The sequence below is a fragment of the Ooceraea biroi genome, chromosome 2 (genome assembly GCF_003672135.1).
Source record: "Ooceraea biroi isolate clonal line C1 chromosome 2, Obir_v5.4, whole genome shotgun sequence".
In the NCBI taxonomy this organism is placed as follows: domain Eukaryota; kingdom Metazoa; phylum Arthropoda; class Insecta; order Hymenoptera; family Formicidae; genus Ooceraea; species Ooceraea biroi.
In genome coordinates this window covers 16,462,571-16,487,772 of record NC_039507.1, presented here as the reverse complement: position 1 = coordinate 16,487,772, position 25,202 = coordinate 16,462,571, and the positions used below count along the sequence as shown (strand labels likewise).

The 25,202-nt window shown below is 31.1% G+C and overlaps 3 protein-coding genes and 1 long non-coding RNA gene across 12 annotated transcripts in view; 1 reads left to right on the top strand and 3 right to left on the bottom strand.

The window, feature by feature from the left end:
- Positions 1 to 25,202, bottom strand: part of LOC105280161 — a 386,539-nt gene that overhangs the window by 150,009 nt on the left and 211,328 nt on the right. The gene's annotated exons all lie outside the window — the stretch shown is intronic.
- LOC105280156 lies at positions 734 to 18,169 on the top strand. 8 transcript variants are annotated; one of them, XR_003406174.1, is made up of 11 exons: positions 734 to 1,729; positions 2,342 to 2,461; positions 2,597 to 2,714; positions 3,292 to 3,556; positions 3,659 to 3,775; positions 3,860 to 3,950; positions 4,282 to 4,427; positions 5,486 to 5,615; positions 9,135 to 9,223; positions 9,853 to 9,972; positions 17,355 to 18,169. XR_003406174.1 is itself a non-coding variant. In XM_026967807.1 (9 exons), the coding sequence occupies exons 1-9, from the start codon at positions 1,529 to 1,531 to the stop codon at positions 14,079 to 14,081; spliced, it is 1,236 nt and encodes a 411-aa protein (XP_026823608.1). In that variant the 5' UTR covers positions 734 to 1,528; the 3' UTR covers positions 14,082 to 14,434. The 8 variants fall into 8 exon arrangements, 5 of the variants coding, with proteins under 5 accessions (XP_026823608.1, XP_026823607.1, XP_026823606.1 ...); XR_003406173.1 differs by lacking the exon at positions 17,355 to 18,169 and having other exon boundaries at positions 9,853 to 10,726; XM_026967807.1 differs by lacking the exons at positions 5,486 to 5,615; positions 9,135 to 9,223; positions 9,853 to 9,972; positions 17,355 to 18,169 and adding exons at positions 13,091 to 13,220; positions 14,034 to 14,434.
- On the bottom strand, positions 4,985 to 5,539 carry LOC109611013. The gene is made up of 2 exons (XR_002193330.1): positions 5,447 to 5,539; positions 4,985 to 5,373 (listed from the first exon to the last, which is right to left on the bottom strand). It is a non-coding gene; the product is annotated as an uncharacterized LOC109611013 (long non-coding RNA).
- Positions 20,419 to 22,660, bottom strand: LOC113561460. Of its 2 annotated transcripts, XR_003406178.1 has the most exons (5): positions 22,426 to 22,660; positions 22,204 to 22,320; positions 22,043 to 22,133; positions 21,591 to 21,735; positions 20,419 to 20,460 (listed from the first exon to the last, which is right to left on the bottom strand). XR_003406178.1 is itself a non-coding variant. In XM_026967844.1 (4 exons), exons 1-4 carry the CDS (start codon positions 22,524 to 22,526, stop codon positions 21,646 to 21,648), a joined length of 399 nt encoding a protein of 132 aa, XP_026823645.1. In that variant the 5' UTR covers positions 22,527 to 22,660; the 3' UTR covers positions 21,391 to 21,645. The 2 variants fall into 2 exon arrangements, 1 of the variants encoding a protein (XP_026823645.1); XM_026967844.1 differs by lacking the exon at positions 20,419 to 20,460 and having other exon boundaries at positions 21,391 to 21,735.

Here is a 25,202-nt window from a genome sequence, read left to right as displayed (position 1 = left end):
CATTGTTCGTTATTGCGTTTAGCCTTTGCAAGAAAAGATTTGTGAAATTGTGAACATATCAAAGTAACTTGAGGTAAGTCTTTAAACCTTGTTTATTATATAATAAAGAAATGGTTGGCAATAAATTCAATGTGCAATGATAGAGTAGAATCATAGTAACAGGAAAATACGCAATTTGTTGAATTGCTTAATTGTAGAGGTTAGATTTCATGATCGCGGAACCGCTAGGCGTGTGGCTCGTATAATGAGATATTCAGGGTACTCTTAATATGAGATAATTATTGCTCGAATATGAAGATTATGTAGTGTAATAAAATGAAAGAAAATACTACTTAAGGTTAGAGAAAAGTTAATACGAATTTATATTACTAATTTTTGTGTATTTAATTTTTATAGAATCTGACTACGGAGGTTAGAGATACGAGGAAGCATCGACAGTGGAATCGTGAAGATTTGGCGAAGGCTGTGGCAGCAGTATTTTTATAAAACTATCTAATAAAGATTTTAATTGCAATACTGATGTATTTTGCACTTTTAACACCGATTTCTCGAAGTATCTTATATTAGGAGCACACTTTCTCGATCCTGCGTAAAGCTCTTTTTTTAAAATTTGTTTAATTTTCGGAAAAAATAATATTTAAATTAGATTTTTCATTTCACCAACCTAAAGCTTATTAAATTCTCTTCAAGATAACGTATTACATTTTTTAATTCTTCCTATAGATTTCCTTACATTCGGCAAAATCGATATGGTATCTCATAATCGGGGACTTTCCTCTATTAATTAGTATTTTAATTAATATATCACGAGCTTACAATTAATCATAAGAATATATCAAATATCTACAATTATTATACGAGCTCTTGAGCATTCACATTAGGATTTATATCGATATTATTGAATACTAAAATTCATTATAAGAAGATAATTAAAACATTATCGTATAGAAAATCGGTGATTCACAAAACATGTAGAGAAGTAAATATTTATATTCAAAAACATGTGCGTGCTTTCCAAAAAACAAAATTTTTAAATAGATATATTTCAGGTCACCAATATAATGAAGTAAGTATATATGTACAGACAGCGATTTACCATACATTACCATAACCAAAACTAATTTGTACGTAATATCAGTTAGACACAATGCTCCTTTTAAGAACCAAGTACATCTTACAAATGCATGAACTAAACTGAAGAACGGCAAGACATATTTCTTCGCAAAAATCAATTGCGCTTGCGCGAATTTCCATCACGATATAATACCATGACTATTTTTCTGTGGGAAGTAAATATCCAGTCTACTTGTGTTACGGCGTCAAATCGATCGGTTAATCGCCCACTTTTCTCTCTCGCCAATCCAAATTGCGAGACAATTATTTTTATAGCACTCTGTATTACGTCGTGCTATTTTATGTTATTTTACGTTATTTTACGTATGATTATGGTACATTAGATAATTTATCTAAAATTTATCTTGGAGGAAGAATTTTCTAAAATATTCTATCTATTATTTAAAAGAAGGTGATGTATCAAACCCTATTGACTTTTCACCCTCAAACGCGTCCGGATGCCCGTAGAAAAATGATCACTATCGAGACACAGTATTTTAACTGGCATCGAATACTTTTGCTTGCAGTCGGTTTATGGCCTTACGAGCGATCAAATTTTGTGAAATTTCAATGTTATTTCTTTCTTGCTATTCCGACTAGTTTTATTATAGTTATGGTAAGTACATATTTTCTATCGCTTCTTCAAAACATTACAATTAAAAAAATAAAATGAAGTAATTAGAAAATAAAATTTCTTGTGTTGATTAAAAAGCAGGATATATATATATATATATATATATATATATATACTATATCACTCTGTTACGTTATTGTTAGAAATTTATAAACTACCATCTCAGGTTGAGAAACTGGTGATTACATAATATTTATTGATTCATATGTCTAATTGTAAGATTATATATTTAATTATTACATACCATAGGAGTGAATATAATTAAGTATATATAATTTTATATAAAATAATAATATGTGAAGTATGATATTACTGTATAAGACGATAAAAAAAATTGACGATTATTTTCTCTTCCCTTTTTAATTTTCAACCGTCCTCTTTTCACAATTTGGTATTATATAACGTGTAATATAATAATATAAAGAACATATCATATACAATATACATGAATCAGCACACATTTAAATAAAAATTAAATATTATTGATATATATATCGAAAGACATTTATTTTTATTCGGCTCCGGTATAACAATTTCTACGATTTCCACATCTTTAATGACATTTTTTGACAAATTTATGTACATTAATTGCAGCTTACACCTTTTTTCACTACAGAACGTACATTTGACTTCATTATTAAGAACATCGCAATAGTATGCTTTTTTATGATTTGCATAATTACACATAATTCGTTCTGGGTTAATGCCCATACTGTAAGTTTCTCCTTAATTTAATCCAAAAAATCATGCTTATATCAAGTCAAGAATTTTGGTGTACAACAATCTTCCTCTCTCTCCCTTTCCAAGCTGTATGATATAAAGTGGCATAATATTTTGTTAATCCGATAGGTGAGATGTTTATTGGAAAAACTGCAGCACATGTGCAACGAGCTAAAAGATCAGAATGAAATCGCTATAATAAAAAAGTATGGGAATACTGCGAAACGTTATACAACTGTACTTATATGTAAGATAATATCAGTTGCTTTACACTATCAAATTAATTGCATTATATGTAACTGCGATAAAAGTTCAATTCTTTAAATTTAATTTAATTTATTATAATTAAATATTTTTGCATATAATATGTTCGACACATGTTTAGCAAAACATAGAAGTAATTATTGACATGAATTTTTCATACATGACTCACGCTTTGATATTGTGAAATAATAAGACTAATTAAGCTTGAATCTGTTTGACTTGGCAATCAAGAATCCTTTAAAATATTTAAAACATTTTAATGTTGTATGTGATTTTCAAATTATCATGTTGATTTTGATATTTATCACATTTACATATACTTTCTATTAAATATATAAAAACCTTTAGATAAAATATGTAGATAGTTAGCATTGTAAAGTAAGTATTCTGCGAGAACATTATAATCTCCAAAAATAAAAATCGACATAAGAATTAACAATAAAATAAAAATTAAAGGTAAAATTCAAAAATATGTATATTAAAAACCAATTTCGAAACATTATTTATTATTTGATTTTGACATCAACTTATTATATGATTATTCTTTTTAACGTCTGTAGTGCTTGTCATGTGCAGTCTATTTCTTCTTCCTTTCTTACCATTGTCCACGAGGATTCTTGGTACTTTTCTACATCTAAATGAGTCTCAACAATATCGCAAACTGTATATAGTGACTGAATACTTTGTCGATCAACAAAAGAATTTTTATTTTATTTTGCTACATATGTACGCGGCCACTTATATAGAAATGACTGCACTGATAGGACCAGGAGCGCTGATAATAGGATACTTGAAACATATCTGTGGAATGTTTAAAATTGCTAGGTACGAGAATAAATAAAGAAATATATATATATAATACTTGTGATTGTGGGGGAAACTTTTTTTCTGTCTAGAATAAAAATGTGGCAAAAATATTATTTATAGTTACCGTATCGAGCAAGCAATGTCGAGCAATATATTTGACAAGATTTATCTACGTGATAAAGTGGAGATTCATAAGGAGATAATTAGTGCTGTGGATATTCACTGTAAAGCTATGGAGTCAGTATTTCTTACTTTTTTATTATTTAACATTTAATATATAACGTTTAGATTGCATTGAAAAAAATTTGATTATTTTTGAAGGTTTGCCAACTTTCTTATATTCAACTTTAAAGACCCTTTCGTCATGTCACAAATGTTTAACGTACTTTGTTTGAGCCTTAATCTGTACTGCGTAAGTGATTTTATATTTTTAAGATATTTTTAATAAAGCAATTGGACATTCTAATTATATGAATTTGTAATGTAAGGAATTATAATTAAGGAATTATAGTGAATTTAATTCGATTGTAATTTCTATATCTGAAATAATAAAATTTTAAGAAAAGAATATATGAAAAATATCAATAGTAAAAGAAATTATCAAAAAAACGAAATGCCTCTTTTATACTTTCCGCTTTTTGGATATTCGTTGTAATGCGCACCTTATTTTTATAATGAGTGATTATAAATGTAATTAAAAAATTAATTAAATGTAATTAAAAAATTAAACTATGGTATTGCAGATTTTCCAAGCTGTATCGTTTAAAGATAATATAGAGGAATTTTTAATACACTTTACGCTTGCAACTGGTATCTTTTTGTACTCGTTCGTAGCCAACTATGCCGGACAAGAAATTATTGATCACTATAATTATATATTTTCTGCTGCGTATGGATATTTGATATGTTATTAATAGCTTAATACTACTCATAGTGCAAATAAAAATAATGGTAATTATTAACATTAGAGGATACCTCGACCTTAACATATATTATATTATGGAGGTCACCATAATATAAAGGTTCCGCTCCTTTTCCTGCACTCTTACAAAAACCTAGGCTAACCGAACCCGAAACGTTTTGCTTCGTGGACAGGTGAAAACGCATGTAAACCTATTAAACGTCTTTTGTAAATAACTTTTTAATAAACAATGACTGCCGGCTGAAACCTTCTGAATCAATCAGGAGACCTCCATAATATGTACGTCAAGATCATGGTTATCGGCAATGTGTCCCCTATTGTAAATAATTATCAAACTAATAAGCATGATTATGATATAATTGTAATATGCAGAATGTCCCTGGAAAAGAGGTCAATATTCTGGAAGATGTTGGTATCGTCCATCTTACACAAATGATCATATAAATGCTATTACGGACGGTTTCCAAAACACAGTGATATTTGACTGTATCAAAAAATTATTGATAAGAAAGAGATAATCTACGTACTATTTCTTATATTTATTGTTCAAATGATAAATTTCTTACAGTTTATAATAACTTTCATAAACTTCCATTTTCAACATCAATGCATTTTTTAACTCTTGTGAGAACACGGTGTGAACAGAAGCCGTACACAGACAAGATATCTGCATACACTTGGAAAGAACTGCTGCAATTTTAATAATATTTCAATATTCAATGTCACTATCTACAGTAACATAGTAAACTCTTCACTCACGTGCTTCACACAATGGCGCAGTGTCAAATTATAATATTTTGGAAACCGTTTGGAACTCATGTTTATATGAACAACTTTGCTTAAAATCGATCACAATCGATATCATCAATTCCTGGAATACTGGTCTTTCCTCTTGGATGGGTATCTATATACCCTGTAGATGTATAGATGATCACTATGTAAATTATATATGTATCTTACAATTTGGTAATAGCATCCTAGAGCACCTTTGATGACCTATTTATTGACTGAGCTTCACTTCGTAGATATAACTTTCAGTGGTATCTAACGCCCATAAGCATACAAAAGTTGATACTGTTTCTGCTGCAAAGAAGGAGCAAACCTTTCAATCTGAAAATGTTGATCTTTATACCATCCATGGAATGCTTTGCATCGGTAAAGATTATATTTTATATTAATGTGCACGTAGCAGCATGTGACATACATGGTCTGCTTAAAAAGTTCCGACACTGATTTTTTCCTGAACGAAGTAGCACCATATTTACCTACGGTATCTTTTAGTACTAATACTCAACTATTTATAAGATTTTACGTCGTTACCGGCAGTATATTTTGAGTGGCCGTGCATTTTGTAAGATTGTGTGCTCGTCATAATTGTTATAATGAAATAATGCGCAGCTCTCAAATTTTGTTTCAAAATTCAAAAAACGTTAACTGAGACCTATAATTTGATGAAATTGGCGTACGGTGAAAACTGTCTATCATGTGTACTAGAATAACTTTCCGTGAAGGTAAGAAATCGCTAGAAGATCGTCGTTCCTCCTTTGACGGAGATGGCTTGATTCATCACGAATTTGTTTCTCCTGGTATCGCAGTCACAGCTAAGTACCTGCAGGTGCCCGATCGTTTTTTGGCATGAATCAGGCGCATTCATCCAAAGTGTTACGCCAAGCGGGATACTTTTCTGCTGCATAACAAAACACCGACACATTCTGTGGCAATCGTGGTCAAATTTTTACGCCCGTAAGGAGCCAGTGCTTCAACAATCCCTGTATTCGTCAGATTTGGCAGACTTTTTATTCCCTAAATTAAAGACATAAATGAAAAGAGAAGTTTGATAACATCCTTGTCGGGCGAACGTGATCAGACAATTGGAGACCATCCCAAAGAGGACTACAATGAAAGCTTTCAATGATTGAAAGGGAACTTTCGCAACGTTGCGTTGATCATCCGGGGGACTATGTTGACCAGTATAATTAATAAAATTTATATATCTTGATTTCTCGACTTTTAATGAAGTCAGTTTCGGAACTTTTTGGACAGGAAATGCATTCTTGGAACGAACAATTTAGAAATGTCATCTCTCATTGCAGCTATCCATCACGTCGATATCTTACTTCACTGTCATGTGTTCGCTACAACAGTAGTGATTCAAGAATCTGTAATTAAGTTAACGTTCCATTCTTAAAGTGTAGAAAAATTTATCAGAAAACAAATGATATGACCAATAATTGAAATCACAATTTTCACTTTAATTGATATTGGAGAATTTCACAGGCTGTTGTGATACTCTTTATTTCGGTCAGATCAAGATTACTCGTGTGCAAAAAAACTTGGCGTATGTATTCAAACAATCGTTTATAATAATATTCTTAAACTTTTAAAATTATTATTTCCTAGAATTTTCACATACTTATATACATACATACATATTTTCCGCGCGTGCGCGTCTGTGTGTGTAGGTATTGTATGTAGCACAATTTTGCACAGATCGTCTTTATTACTACGTGTTGCAGATTTTTTTGTGAATATCAAATTAAAAAATTCATAGTTTTTGCGAAGATGTTCTTTTCAGTTGTGACTTGTGGCTTTCAATCTATCGCTTATTCTACAATCAACTAATCTCTTGAAGTTTCGATCATTATGAATTACTTTTTATCCCAAGAAATTGACTCTGGCCGAGTCAAGCTGTCACAAGAGTTGTCTAGAAAGCGATCAAGCACTATTTTAGAGGAAATAAAAGAGTGTAGTGCCACCAAAATTATGTATTCACCGGGCATGTAACGTGCACGTGTAAAAGCGTGTGGATCTCGCAAATTGAACGGAAATATTTTATTAAATATTAAGCAGTGAAATATTTAAGTTAATAAATATTTAATTTACTATTTAATCACCTTATACAATGCAGTAGGTTTTATCATAGTATCGGAGATAATGCGCGACACACGAGATTAATACACTAGTTATGTGTTACGTTGTCATTTGAGATATGTTTTGCAACTGATTATACCACGCTTCACACGACAATGATTGTAATACAGATCGATTAATTCTTATTGTACAAGAGGCTGAGTTGAAATTAATAATCCTTGCTGAGAATACTCCTTTATTCGGACTATCACAAGACTAATAGACTACGTAATAGACTACAAAAAGTACCGAGGCGCTCGTTCGCACCTTTCGTCTTATTCTCTCGACGACTCACGGAGAACTGCGAGCGACACCGATTATTATTTGCACGAGCAACAAGCGACAGGTGCGCTAGGTGCGTCTGATATACGACAGAAGGGTGTCGGAACACCACGATCTTTAAATACTTCGTATATATCTAACAATTACTATACACTCTTTTGTTTCCATGAATAATGAAATTGATCATTCTACTTGTTGTTTAATATATTTACAGTTAATAATCGTAATTTTCAATAGTTTATTTGATATTATGTAAACAACTGTTTAGTCTAGATATGCATATATATAATACATATATACTTGGCATGGACAGATGAAAATTTATGCAAATTAAAATTCTTTTGTTAATAAACTTGTTAATAAACAATGAACGGCCATCGATGAGGTGTCCGCTATATACATAGTATAGTAAGATTTACCGAAATAATTAGTTGCGTAAAGTTGTCGGTTGTGTAAAATTATCAATACAGTGTTAATAACAATACTAATAGAGTTTAATACAATTGTAAATCGATCAGAGTAATATTTCTTAATGAGCAAATAAAATATTATATACCAATATATCGAAATCACCAATGTTGCATGCATATGTGCGTACGTGCGTGCGCGCGTGCATTCATGTGCGCGTATATGTGTGTGTGTGTGTGTATTACATGTTTCTAAATTCGTAAAAAACTTTTTTAGTTTACACTTACGTAATATGTTACCACTTGAAGTCTTTTTCTGAATCTAGTAATACAATGTGTATAATTATTATGGAATTAACATTTCCACAGATGTTATAAAATTAAAATGTTATCATTATGTTATGATTAAAAAATGATTAGAAATTGTCATATCTTAATAACACCATATGACAGAATGCGACAGGTAAATACATATATCTAGAAACATGTGTACTTCCTAGAAAATCAAAGTATATAGTATGCAATTATAGATGATATTACGAAAATATAATAGAAATTGCAGATAGACCATTTAAGCAATTGCATGCAAGATCAACAAGGTAATGCTCCTTTTAAAAGAGATGTGTATGTCACGAATGCGTGCTTTAGAATGAAGACGTACTCGTGGAAAAAATCAATTGCGCTTGCGCGAATTTCCATCAAGATATAATATCATGACTAGTTTTCTGTGAGAAGTGAATATCCATTCTACATGCGTTATTTGACGGCGTCAAATCGATCGGTTAATCGCCCACTTTTCTCTCCTGCGCGAAATTGCGAGAACATTATTTTTATAGCACTCTGTATTACATCGTGGTATTTTATTTTATGTCCATATGTTTATAGAAAATTAGGTAATTTATCTAAAATTTATCTTGGAGGAGAATTTTCTAAAATATTCTATCTATTATTTAAAAGAAAGTGATGTATGGAATCCCATTTATTTTTCACCTTCAAACGCGTCCGGATGCTCATAGAAAAATGATCACTGTCGAGACAGAGTATTTTAACTTGCATCGAATTCTTTTGCTTGCAGTCGGCTTATGGCCTCATGAACGATCAAAACTTGTGAAACTTCAATTTTTTTCCCTTCTTGCTATTTCGACTAGTTTTATTGTATTTTTGGTAAGTACATATTTCTTATTGCTTTTTATAAATTTTGTAAAATTTCGTTATTTCTACTTGTAGCTAATTCTACTTTCAATAACTTAAAAAAATTATAATAATAACTTTAAAAACTTTTTTGTTAATTAAAAAGCAGGATATATATACTATCATACTGTTAAGTTGTTATTATAAATCCATAAACTACCGTCTGGGTTTGAGGAACTAGTAGTGATTGCATAATACTTATTAATGGTTCATATATATGTCTAAGAATATATACATACATAATGACTATATACTATATAATTGAATATAATTAAGTATAATTTCAAATAAAATAACAATAATATGTAAAATATGATATTACTGTATAACACGAAAAAAAGTGGTGATTATTTTCTCTTTCTTTTTTACTTTTCAACTGTGCTTTTTCTTCAATTTGTTATTATTACAAAACGTAATATAATAGTATAAAAAGCATGTTATGTAAAATATACTTGAATAAGCATACATTTAAATAAAAATAAAATATTATATATATCGAAAGACAAATTTTATTTTAGTCAGTTTCGTATAACAATTTCTACGGTTTCCAAATCATATTTTTTAATGTCATTGTTTGCCACATTTATGTATATTACTTGCAGCTTACACCTTTTTTGACTACAGAATGTACTTTCACCTTCATTATTAAAGTTTCTGCAATAGTATTCGTTTTTATGGTATGCATGGTTACGCACAATTCGTTCTGGGTTAATGCCTGTACTGTAAGTCTTCCTGTAATTTAATCCAAAAAATCATGCTTATATCAAGTCAAGAATTTTGGTGTACAACAATCTTCCTCTCTCTCCCTTTCCAAGCTGTATGATATAAAGTGGCATAATATTTTGTTAATCCGATAGGTGAGATGTTTATTGAAAAAACTGCAGCACATGTGCAACGAGCTAACAGATCGGAATGAAATCGCTATAATAAAAAAGTATGGGAATAGTGCGAAACATTATACAACTGTACTTATATGTAAGATAATATCAGTTGCTTTGCACTATCAAATTAATTGTATTATATATAATTGCGATAAAAGTTCAATTTTTTAAATTTAATTTAATTTATCATGATTAAATAGTTTTTTACATATAATATGATCGGCACATTTTTAGTAAACCACAGAAGTAATTACTGACATGAATTGTCTCATATATAACTCACGCTGTGGTATTGTGAAATAATAAGACTAATTAAGTTTGACTCTGTTTTTTAACTTACAATCAAAAACATTCTTTTAGATATTTGACACATTTTAATAAATAAAACATTTTAATGTTTTATTTATTAAAATGTGTCAAATATCTTATATTCTTATATTCTTATATTCTTTATATGATTTTCAAATTATCATGATTTTATGGTTATCATATGTACATGTAACTTCTATTAAATATAAGAAAATTTAAACACCATATATAGAAAGCCAGACATTGCAAACTATTCTGCGAGAACATTATATCTAATCTCCAAAAATAAAAAATGGCATGAGAATTAACGATTAAATAAAAATGAAAGGACAGAAAATTCAAAAACTACATATAATAAAAATCAATTTCGAAACATTAAATTTATTACATGATTATTCTTTTTAACATCTTTAGTGTTTGTCATGTGCTGTCTATTTCTTGTTACTGTCTTACCATTTGTGACGCGGATTTTTGGTACTTTTCTACATCTAAATGAGTCTCAACAACATCGCAAAATGTATGTCGTGACTGAATACTTTGTCGATCAACAAAAGAACTTTTATTTTATTTTGCTACATATGTACGCGGCCATTTATATAGAAATGACTGCACTGATAGGACCAGGAGCGCTGATAATAGGATACTTGAAACATATCTGTGGAATGTTTAAAATTGCTAGGTAATAGAATAAATAAAGAAATATATATATAATAATTGTGATTGTGAGGGACAAAATCATTTTTTCTGTCTAGAATGAAACTTATGGCAAACAAATTATTTATAGTTACCGTATCGAGCATGCAATGTCAATTAACATGTTTGACAGGATTTATCTACGTGATAAAGCAGAGATTCATAAGGAAATAATTCGTGCTGTAGACATTCACTGTAAAGCTATGGAGTCAGTATTTCTTATTTATCTAATATTTAATATGTATATTACATTGAAAAAAGGTATTTTCGTTTTGAAGGTTCGCCAACTTTCTTATATCCAATTTTCAAGACACATTCGTCATGTCACAATTGTTTAACGTACTTTGTTTGAGCCTGAATCTTTATTGTGTAAGTTAGTTTATGTTTTTAATATATTTGTAATAACACAAGTGGACAATCACATTATCTGAAATTGTATACTATAAAGAGAGAAATAATTATTGAATTTATTTCGATTGTGATTTCTATCTCTGAAATAATAAAATTTTAAAAAAAGAATATTTGAAAAATATCTATAAAAAAGGGAATTATCTAAAATACGAAATATCTCTTTTATACATTCTGCTTTTTGTGTATTGTTGTAATATGTAATATATTTTAACAATGAGTGAGTATAAATATATCAAAATGTAATTTAAAAACTTAAATAATGTTGAAGGTTTTCCAAGCTGATTCGTTTAAAGACAATGTGGACGAATTTTTATTACACTTTATGCTTGCAAATGGTATTTTTGTGTACTCGTTTGTAGCCAACTATGCCGGACAAGAAATTATTGATCACTATAATTATATATTTTCCGCTGCGTAAGGAACTTCGCTATGTTATTAATTGATTGCTGTGTTATTAATAAGCTAATACTAATATTACTAATATTAATAGGCTAATACTAATCCTAGCTCAAATAAAAGTAATGATAATTGTTTACATTAAGGAACACCTCGCAAACAATGAACTTGACCTTTACATATATTATAATATAACATAAGGTTCTGCCCCTCTCCCTGCACTCTTACTATACAAAAACCTAGCTTACCACAACCCTAACCTCTAACCGAACCTTCTCGTTCTGCGAGAACAGTGGAAAACGTATGCAAATCTATTAAACTTCTTTGTTAATAATTTTTTAATAAATGACTGCCAGCTAAAACCTTTTGAAAGTCACTCAGAAGGGTGACCTCCATAATATTCGTCAAGATCAGAGTCATCGGCGAAGTATCCTCTAATGTAAATAATTACCAAAGTAAAAATAAGTAGAAATAATTAGATGATACAATTGTAATATTAGTGATATACAGAGTGTCTCTAGAAAAAAAAGTCAATATTTTGAAACATGATGGTATCGCTAATCTTAAGCAAAAAATGATCATATAGATGCAATTCCGAACGATTTCCAAACCACAGTGCTGTTTGAATGTACAATCGCAAAATTACTAAGAAGAAAGAGATACGTACTGTTTCTAATATTTATTATTCAAGTATGATACATTTTCTACAGTTTATATTAAATAATTCCACCATCAACATCAAAGCATTTTTTAACTCTTGTGAGAACACGGTGTGAACAGAAGCCGTACACATACAAGATCTGCATACACTTGGGAAGAAAGACTGCTGCAATTTTAATAATATTTCTACAATGTAATTCACTACAGTCACACAGTAAATGCTTCATACAGACTCACGTGCTTCACACAATGACGCAGTGATAAATTATAATATTTCGGAAACCGTTTAGAATAGAACGCATGTTTAATAAACATTTTTGCTAAAAACAATCGATACCATCAATTCCTAGAATACTGGTTTTTCCTCTTGAGATACCCTGTAGATGTAATCACTATGTACAGTATGTATGTATCTTACAAATTTGTTAATAACATCTTACAATTAGAGCATCTCTGATGACCGATTTATTGACTAAGCTTCACTTCGTAGATACAACATTGAGTGGTATCTAGCGCCCATAAACATACAAAAGTTGATACTGTTTCTGCTGCAAAGAAGAAGCAAACCTTTCAGTCTTAAAATATTAATTTTTGTTCCATCCATGGAATGCTTCGCATCGGTAAAGATTGTATTTTATATTAATATACGCGTATACAGTATGTGGCACATGATCTGTTTAAAAAGTTCCGATACTGATTTTTCCTGAATGAAGTAGCGCCATATTTCGGAAACCTACTTTTAGTACTAATATTCAACTATTTATAAAATTTCTTTCACGTCGTGATCGGCAGTACGTTTTGTTTGTTTGAGTGCTGGAGTGATATAAGCGTTTTCGTGAAGATAGAGAATCGTTAGAAAACGATCCAAGATCGTTGTTCCTCCTTTGACGGAGATGGCTTGATTTATTATGAATTTGTTTCTGCCGGCACCACAGACACTGTCAAGTATTACCTACAGGTCGATCGTTTTTTGGTATGAATCAGAGATGCATTCATCCGAGGCTATGAATGGAATTTTTTGCAGCACGACAACACATCTACATAGTCTGCTGCAATCGTAGCCCAATTTCTAGTCCGTAAAAAGGTGCCAGTGCTTGAACAACCGCTGTATTCGCCAGATTTGACAAATTTTTTTATTCCCTAAATAAAAACGCAAAAGAGAGAACGGTTTGATAATATCCATGATATCCAAGTTAACGTGAAGAGGGAATTGGAGGATATCTCAAAGGAGGACTATTTGTAAAAGCTTCCAGTGATTGAAAGAATGTTCGCAAAATTGCATTGACATCCGGGAGACTATGTTGAACATTGTAATAAATTAATAAAATTTATATATCTTGATTTCTCGACTTTTAATGAAGTCAGTCTCGGAACTTTTTAGACAGACAATGCATTCTTGGAACGAACAATTCAAAAATGTCATCTTATTGCAGCTATCCATCACGTCGATATCTTACTTCACTGTCATGTGTTCTATATAACAGTGATTCAAGAATCTGTAATTAGGTTAATATCCTTAAAGTGTAGAAAAATTTATCAGAGTGCAAACTATACGATCAATAATTGAAATCATATTTGTCAATCTTGATATTGAAGAAACAGGCTGTTGCGATATCCTTTATTTCTGATACGTCTATACTAAGAATTAATTTTACTCGTGTGCAACAAGACTTGGCGTGTATGCATTCGAACAATTTATAATAATATTCTTAAACTCATATGAAATTATTATTTATTATATTGTATGTAACGCAATTTTGCAAAGATCATCTATGTTTGTTACTATGTGTTGCAGAGTTTTTTATGAAATTCAAATAAACAACTTTATATTTTTTGCGAGGATATTCTTTTCAGTTGTGACTTGGGGCTCTCAATCAATCGCTTATTCCGCAATCAACTAATCTCTTGAAGTTCCGGTCATTATGAATTACTTTTCATTCTAAAAAATTGAGATTTCGCCGAGTCAAGTTATCACAAGAGTTCCAGAAAGAGATCAAGAAATACTACGAGGGAACAAAGGAGTGTAGTGTCACCAAAATTATGTATTCACCGGGTGTAAAGTGCACTTGTAAAGGCGTGCGGACCTTGCAAATTGGGCGGAAATATTTTAGCAGTGAAATATTTAAGTCACCTTACATGATGCGGTAGCTGTTATTGGAGATAACGCACGACACATGAGATTAATATACCAGTTATGTATTATGTTGCCACTTGGGATATGTTTTGCAACTGAGAATTTATACTACGCTTCACACGACGATGATTGTAATACAGATCGATTAATTCTTATTGTACAAGAGGCTGAGTTGAAATTAATAATCCTTGCTGAGAATACTCCTTTATTCGGACTATCACAAGACTAATAGACTACGTAATAGACTACAAAAAGTACCGAGGCGCTCGTTCGCACCTTTCGTCTTATTCTCTCGACGACTCACGGAGAACTGCGAGCGACACCGATCATTATTTGCACGAGCAACAAGCGACAGGTGCGTCTGATATGACGAAAGAAGGGTGTCGAAACACCGCACAATCTTTAAATACTTTGCACATATCTAACAATTATTATATGTATATTCTTTTGTTTCTATGAATAATGAAATTGTTTAATATATTCTACTTGTTGTTTAATATATTTGCAGTTATTGCCTTATTTTTAACATGGCCCCTAGAAGCATACAGAGATTGATATTTTTTCTGTTGCAAAGAAATTGTAAGATTTACAATCTCAAAACAAGCATTTTGTAGCATCTCTAGAGTACTTTGCTTCGGTAAAATTGCAGTATAAATTAACATACATTTATAACAAGACACATATTTTAAAGCCCAAACTAACGTTTTTTCATTTCAGTCTACTGCATCTATCTATCCATCTACTGCATCGATATCTTACTTTACTGTTATATATTCTACACAGAAGTGATATCAATATCACCTAATAGTATATGGAAAGCAAGTAAGCTTGAAGATACATGGCATCATTTACTTTAGGTTGTTTTGCTGAATCTATCAATGCAATGCGTATAATCATTATGGAATTAACATTCCCATAGATGTTATAAAATCAAAATGTTTTCATTAGAATTGTTATAATTAGAAAATTATCCTATCTTAACTATATTATATCACAGAATACAACATGTGAATATATATATTTAGAGACATGGGTGCTCCCTAGAAAACCAAAGTTTCGTAAGCAAATATAGATGATATTACGAAAATATAACAGAAATTGCAGACAGACCATTTATGCTTGTACGCAAGATCAACAAGGTAATGCTCCTTTTAAAAGAGATGTGTATGTTACGAATGCGTGCTTTAGAATGAAGACGTACTCGTGGAAAAAATCAATTGCGCTTGCGCGAATTTCCATCAAGATATAATATCATGACTAGTTTTCTGTGAGAAGTGAATATCCAGTCTACTTTTGTTATGGCATTAAAACGATCGATTAATCGCCCACTTTTCTCTCTTGCGTAAAGTGTGAGAAAATTATTTTTATAGTACTCTGTATTGCATCGTGCTATGCAATACAGACTACTGTAAAAATTATTTTCTCGCAATTTGCGCAGGAGAGAAAAATGGGCGATTTTATGTTATTTTACGTCCGTATGATAATGGTACATTTGGTATAATTTATCTAAAATTTATCTTGGAGGAAAAATTTTCTAAAATATTCTATCTTTTATTTAAAAAAAGTGATGTATGAAACCCCATTTATTTTTCACCTTCAAACGCGTCCGGATCCTCATAGAAAAATGATCACTGTCGAGACAGAGTATTTTAACTTGCATCGAATTCTTTTGCTTGCAGTCGGCTTATGGCCTTATGAGCGATCAAAACTTGTGAAATTTCAATTTTATTTCCTTCTTGCCATTTCGACTAGTTTTATTATATTTTTGGTAAGTACATATTTCTTACCGCTTTTTACAATTATAATATTACGTTCTATATTTCTAATCATAGCTAATTATAATTTCAAAAAATTAAAGAATAAACATTTTTTGTTAAATAAGAAACAGGATATTTATACTATCACACTATTATTAGTATACATCCATAACTAACCGTCTGGGTTTGAGAAACTGGTAGTGATATACTATTTATTTATTAATTTATATATATCTAAGATTAATATATATATCTAAGATTATATATTTAATCATTATATACGATTGAATATAATTATGTATAATTATATAATTATGTATTTTAAATAAAATAACAATATAAAGTGTGATATTACCGTATAACACGAAAAAATTGGGGATTATTTTCTCTTTCTTTTTTAATATTCAACTCTTTTCTCAATTTATTATAATTACAAAACGTAATATAATAGTATAAAGAGTATGTCATGTAAAATATACTTGAATAAGCACACATTTAAATAAAAATTATAGATATATATCGAAAGACATTTATTTTTATTCTGCTCCGGTATAATAATTTCTACGATTTCCACATCAATTTTCTTAATGACATTTTCTGACAAATTTATGTACATTACTTGCAGCTTACACCTCTGTTAACTACAAATTGTACGTTTGACTTCATTATTAAGGTCTTCTCAATAGTATGCTTTTTTATGATATGCATAGTTACACATAATTCGTTCTGGGTTAATGCTTATACTGTAAGTCCTCCAGCAAGTTAATCAAAACAATCATTTGTATGTCAAGTAAATTTTTGTGTACAACAATCTTCGCAAACTTTATGATATAAAGTGGCATAATAGTTTGTTAATCCGATAGGTGAGATGTTTATTGGAAAAACTGCAGCACATGTGCAACGAGCTAAAAGATCAGAATGAAATCGCTATAATAAAAAAGTATAGGAATAATGCGAAACGTTATACAACTGTACTTATATGTAAGCTAATATTGGTTGAGTTGCACTATAAAATTAATTGTATTATTTTGTAATTGCGATTAAAGTTCACTTTTTTAAAATTCACTTTAATTTAATTGAATATTTTTACACATAATATATTCGCCACAGTTTTAGCAAAACGCTGAAGTAATTATGACATGAATGTTCTCATATATGACTTGCATTTTGGTATTGTGAAAATAATAAGACTAATTAAGTTTGACTCTGTTTGAGTTGACAGTCAATCACACCTTTAAGATATTTAATTGTTCTTTAATTATCCTTTAAGATATTTAAAATATTTTAAAACATTTGTTGTATTCTTTATGCGATTTTCACGTTATCATATTTATTTAGATATTTGTCATATTTACATATAACCTCTTCTTAAATATATAGAAAATTTAGATACAATATGTAAAAAGCCAGACAATGCAAACTATTCTGCGAGAACATTATATCTAATTTCCAAAACTAAAAAACGGCATGAGAATTAAAGAAAAAATTAAAATTAAAAGATGAAAAATTCAAAAATTATATATAATGAAAATCAATTTCGAAACATTAACCTTATTATATAGTTATTCTTTTTAATGTCTTTAGTGCTTGTCATGTGCAGTCTAATTGGTCTTTCTTTTCTACCATTTTTGAAGAGGATGTTTGGTACTTTTCTACATCTAAATGAATCTCAACAACGTCGCACCATGTATGTCATGACTGAATACTTTGTCGATCAACAAAAGAACTTTTATTTTATTGTGCTACATATGTACGCGGCCAGTTATGTAGAAATGACTGCACTGATAGGACCAGGAATGCTGATAATAGGATACTTGAAACATGTTTGTGGAATGTTTAAAATTGCTAGGTAAAAGAATGAATAAAGAAATATATATATAATAATTGTGATTGTGAGGGACAAAATCATTTTTTCTGTCTAGAATGAAACTTATGGCAAAAAAATTATTTATAGTTACCGTATCGAGCATGCAATGTCAATTAACATGTTTGACAAGATTTATCTACGTGATGAAGCGGAGATTCATAAGGAGATAATGCGTGCTGTGGACATTCACTGTAAAGCTATGGAGTCAGTATTTCTTAGTTATCTAATATTTAATATGTATATTACATTGAAAAAAAGGTATCTCTTTTCGAAGGTTTGCCAACTTTCAACTCAGCCTCTTGTACAATAAGAATTAATCGATCTGTATTACAATCATCGTCGTGTGAAGCGTAGTATAAATTCTCAGTTGCAAAACATATCCCAAGTGGCAACATAATACATAACTGGTATATTAATCTCATGTGTCGTGCGTTATCTCCAATAACAGCTACCGCATCATGTAAGGTGACTTAAATATTTCACTGCTAAAATATTTCCGCCCAATTTGCAAGGTCCGCACGCCTTTACAAGTGCACTTTACACCCGGTGAATACATAATTTTGTGACACTACACTCCTTTGTTCCCTCGTAGTATTTCTTGATCTCTTTCTGGAACTCTTGTATAACTTGACTCGGCGAAATCTCAATTTTTAGAATGAAAAGTAATTCATAATGACCGGAACTTCAAGAGATTAGTTGATTGCGGAATAAGCGATTGATTGAGAGCCCCAAGTCACAACTGAAAAGAATATCCTCGCAAAAAATATAAAGTTGTTTATTTGAATTTCATAAAAAACTCTGCAACACATAGTAACAAACATAGATGATCTTTGCAAAATTGCGTTACATACAATATAATAAATAATAATTTCATATGAGTTTAAGAATATTATTATAAATTGTTCGAATGCATACACGCCAAGTCTTGTGCACACGAGTAAAATTAATTCTTAGTATAGACGTATCAGAATAAAGGATATCGCAACAGCCTGTTTCTTCAATATCAAGATTGACAAATATGATTTCAATTATTGATCGTATAGTTTGCACTCTGATAAATTTTTCTACACTTTAAGGATATTAACCTAATTACAGATTCTTGAATCACTGTTATATAGAACACATGACAGTGAAGTAAGATATCGACGTGATGGATAGCTGCAATAAGATGACATTTTTGAATTGTTCGTTCCAAGAATGCATTGTCTGTCTAAAAAGTTCCGAGACTGACTTCATTAAAAGTCGAGAAATCAAGATATATAAATTTTATTAATTTATTACAATGTTCAACATAGTCTCCCGGATGTCAATGCAATTTTGCGAACATTCTTTCAATCACTGGAAGCTTTTACAAATAGTCCTCCTTTGAGATATCCTCCAATTCCCTCTTCACGTTAACTTGGATATCATGGATATTATCAAACCGTTCTCTCTTTTGCGTTTTTATTTAGGGAATAAAAAAATTTGTCAAATCTGGCGAATACAGCGGTTGTTCAAGCACTGGCACCTTTTTACGGACTAGAAATTGGGCTACGATTGCAGCAGACTATGTAGATGTGTTGTCGTGCTGCCAAAAAATTCCATTCATAGCCTCGGATGAATGCATCTCTGATTCATACCAAAAAACGATCGACCTGTAGGTAATACTTGACAGTGTCTGTGGTGCCGGCAGAAACAAATTCATAATAAATCAAGCCATCTCCGTCAAAGGAGGAACAACGATCTTGGATCGTTTTCTAACGATTCTCTATCTTCACGAAAACGCTTATATCACTCCAGCACTCAAACAAACAAAACGTACTGCCGATCACGACGTGAAAGAAATTTTATAAATAGTTGAATATTAGTACTAAAAGTAGGTTTCCGAAATATGGCGCTACTTCATTCAGGAAAAATCAGTATCGGAACTTTTTAAACAGATCATGTGCCACATACTGTATACGCGTATATTAATATAAAATACAATCTTTACCGATGCGAAGCATTCCATGGATGGAACAAAAATTAATATTTTAAGACTGAAAGGTTTGCTTCTTCTTTGCAGCAGAAACAGTATCAACTTTTGTATGTTTATGGGCGCTAGATACCACTCAATGTTGTATCTACGAAGTGAAGCTTAGTCAATAAATCGGTCATCAGAGATGCTCTAATTGTAAGATGTTATTAACAAATTTGTAAGATACATACATACTGTACATAGTGATTACATCTACAGGGTATCTCAAGAGGAAAAACCAGTATTCTAGGAATTGATGGTATCGATTGTTTTTAGCAAAAATGTTTATTAAACATGCGTTCTATTCTAAACGGTTTCCGAAATATTATAATTTATCACTGCGTCATTGTGTGAAGCACGTGAGTCTGTATGAAGCATTTACTGTGTGACTGTAGTGAATTACATTGTAGAAATATTATTAAAATTGCAGCAGTCTTTCTTCCCAAGTGTATGCAGATCTTGTATGTGTACGGCTTCTGTTCACACCGTGTTCTCACAAGAGTTAAAAAATGCTTTGATGTTGATGGTGGAATTATTTAATATAAACTGTAGAAAATGTATCATACTTGAATAATAAATATTAGAAACAGTACGTATCTCTTTCTTCTTAGTAATTTTGCGATTGTACATTCAAACAGCACTGTGGTTTGGAAATCGTTCGGAATTGCATCTATATGATCATTTTTTGCTTAAGATTAGCGATACCATCATGTTTCAAAATATTGACTTTTTTTTCTAGAGACACTCTGTATATCACTAATATTACAATTGTATCATCTAATTATTTCTACTTATTTTACTTTGGTAATTATTTACATTAGAGGATACTTCGCCGATGACTCTGATCTTGACGAATATTATGGAGGTCACCCTTCTGAGTGACTTTCAAAAGGTTTTAGCTGGCAGTCATTTATTAAAAAATTATTAACAAAGAAGTTTAATAGATTTGCATACGTTTTCCACTGTTCTCGCAGAACGAGAAGGTTCGGTTAGAGGTTAGGGTTGTGGTAAGCTAGGTTTTTGTATAGTAAGAGTGCAGGGAGAGGGCAGAACCTTATGTTATATTATAATATATGTAAAGGTCAAGTTCATTGTTTGCGAGGTGTTCCTTAATGTAAACAATTATCATTACTTTTATTTGAGCTAGGATTAGTATTAGCCTATTAATATTAGTAATATTAGTATTAGCTTATTAATAACACAGCAATCAATTAATAACATAGCGAAGTTCCTTACGCAGCGGAAAATATATAATTATAGTGATCAATAATTTCTTGTCCGGCATAGTTGGCTACAAACGAGTACACAAAAATACCATTTGCAAGCATAAAGTGTATAAAAATTCGTCCACATTGTCTTTAAACGAATCAGCTTGGAAAACCTTCAACATTATTTAATTTTTTAAATACATTTGAAATTATTTTACTCACTCATTGTTAAAATATATTACATATTACAACAATACACAAAAAGCAGAATGTATAAAAGAGATATTTCGTATTTTAGATAATTCCCTTTTTTATAGATATTTTTCAAATATTCTTTTTTTAAAATTTTATTATTTCAGAGATAGAAATCACAATCGAAATAAATTCAATAATTATTTCTCTCTTTATAGTATACAATTTCAGATAATGTGATTGTCCACTTGTTTATTACAAATATATTAAAAACATAAACTAACTTACACAATAAAGATTCAGGCTCAAACAAAGTACGTTAAACAATTGTGACATGACGAATGTGTCTTGAAAATTGGATATAAGAAAGTTGGCGAACCTTCAAAACGAAAATACCTTTTTTCAATGTAATATACATATTAAATATTAGATAAATAAGAAATACTGACTCCATAGCTTTACAGTGAATGTCTACAGCACGAATTATTTCCTTATGAATCTCTGCTTTATCACGTAGATAAATCCTGTCAAACATGTTAATTGACATTGCATGCTCGATACGGTAACTATAAATAATTTGTTTGCCATAAGTTTCATTCTAGACAGAAAAAATGATTTTGTCCCTCACAATCACAATTATTATATATATATTTCTTTATTTATTCTATTACCTAGCAATTTTAAACATTCCACAGATATGTTTCAAGTATCCTATTATCAGCGCTCCTGGTCCTATCAGTGCAGTCATTTCTATATAAATGGCCGCGTACATATGTAGCAAATAAAATAAAAGTTCTTTTGTTGATCGACAAAGTATTCAGTCACGACATACATTTTGCGATGTTGTTGAGACTCATTTAGATGTAGAAAAGTACCAAAAATCCGCGTCACAAATGGTAAGACAGTAACAAGTCATTTTGGACATGTTTTGTAACCGAGTATACGCTTCACACGATGATGATTGTAATACAGATCGATTTACGTCTGTTACACGTCTTTTTTTCCGTCTCTCTCTCTCTCTTTTGCTTGATCTGAATAATTATTATTTTATTGCAAAGGTTTTTACCGATTTGCCGACCTCAGAAAGTGCAAGTGTCTATATAACTCTTTTATCAGCAAGATATTCTATTAAGCATGTTGGTTTGGAAACATATTTTATAGATTGATGAAAATGCTTGCAAAACGCTGTAAAACAAACAGTTGCTTAAAATTTGTTACGAGGTCGAATGAAATATATTTGACACATGTGAAGAAAATGCCCTAATATTGAAGATTAAAATCTGCGTAAATGAAAATTAAGCAATACGAGCAAGGTGAGTTTCAAGAACGTGAATAGAGAATATTTAAATCGTCTTAAAAGCAATGTTTAACTAGATTCGGTTAGCGCAAACTTTCTAAACAAGAACTAAGGGAGGCTTAATCTATGATATTGTTCGATGGCAGTCTCGACAGAAAATTTATCGAAAAATCTGCCGTTATAAAAGCAGCGGCAGTGCGAATACATGTGATTGCATAAGGTGTGGGTGCATATGCTTTTATCTCGCGTAGCGCGTGAATACGTCCAGGATCGATGCTGCTCTGCTTTCCATAATGAACGCCCCGTCGCGATGCGATGCGTCGGTCTGCGAGTTCGCGGATGCATTTTCTCTCGGGTGCAGCGTTGAAAGCGCAAAGCAAATCCTCCCCATTGCATTTTTCAGGCGGATTTTTACACCGAACTGAGAAAACGCGACGCCCTCGATTTATTCGGATTAAGCACGATTCGAGGGACGTTCGCGACTTCTGTGGCAAACATAATGTCATTGTACATTGAATAGCTGCATGTGAAATGTTACATCCTGGAGATCTTAATTTTATCAGTGACTCTTATATAAAATAAAATGCTTTTTTTTGGTGACTTTCTTTGACAACCAAATACATGTTTCTTGTCAGAAGTATGTTTTAGCCTTCGCAAAGTATGCGCAGCTTTTCGAATAACAGCAAGTCGTGGATAAACGTAAAGAGAATTGAGAAGTCCGTGGAACATTAGTCCCCATCGCTTAATAGGTTCACGTTTAAATTTTTAACGTAAATGAGTTTGTTCATCCGATTTGGCGTCCGATTCACGTGGCGTTTTATGCGCGGGTTCAATCAAAAGTTTTTAAACGCACTACGCTTTTGCGTCGAATTCTTGCGCGCATAAAGAAGCTCTCTCATTGAGTTCTTACGCGTGCAAGGTCTACGTAAAATAGTAGTTACTCGCAACAGCGCGGCTAACGAACCGCTTCCCGACGTACTCCTTGTAACAAGATCCCAAAAGGAGAAACGTCCGTGTTCCGAGTTGGTATGATTTTTCTAGCCGGCTAGAGACCGAGTAGAGCCCGTGCGACCGAGTCTTTCTTTTGCTCCCCCTCTTCACAAGATGCTTTCCACAAGAGTTCCGTTTGCTCTCATTTCAAAATAAATCCTAAGAAACCCGTTTCAACGGGGAACTGCATTCAGACACCATAGAGCACTTAATGCATCGAGAATATCACATTTTGAATTGCGTGGACGGATGAGAAGCCAAATATGTTGTACAATTTTAGAAAGAAGAGATTTCTTACTTCACATAAATTGCCATACCTCCATTAAAGGGTAGATTAGATTTTACGGATATTCTGCAATTGATAGATTCTTTAACAAAAGTGTGCAAATTACGAATAATTACGAATAATGATTGCATTAAGTGTGATGAAAAGTTTACAGAGACTTTTATCAGAGTTTACAGAGAGTATCAGATTTCTTTCTATGGATAAGTAATAAAATCTTATTGTTTTAGTTTAAAATTCGTCTTAGATTTCTAATTCGGGAAAATTATCTACAAAGAAGAATATTTAAAATTGAATTGATTATATTGTTTAAAGCTGGAACATTTAATAACACGTGTCAAATCTCCAAAATGCAAATTGTGACAATAACTCTAAAACTTTAAAAATAAACGTTATTTAGAAAACTATAAAAATGTTAGTTGTGTTTGAGGTAAGCTTTGCTATGTATATATTGTCCATTATATTGTATATTGTATTCTCTGCACTATTGTAATATTTAACACAGAATGGAATAATAAACTAATATTCCGTGCATTAAATCATGCTATTATGCTTATCGAATAAATTGTCACACAGTCGATTACCATAATACATTATAAATGTATGTTGATTGCTGAATTCATTCGAACGCACTATATTGACGTTAATTTGAAGCGTGAGAAGCTGCTTTCAATTTCGGTTTTGCATTATTATGCTCTAACTGGTCGTTTTATCTCACTGTGACTTTTTGAATGTTACGCGATAAACGCATGGTCAATCGATGTCTTTTAACAGCCGTGTAATTGCGCGGAATTTACATTCGTTATTTGTTACTGATAAATTTCGCATATTAGGAAATTGTTGTTAATATTATTGACTTTCTCAAATATTACGCAGCG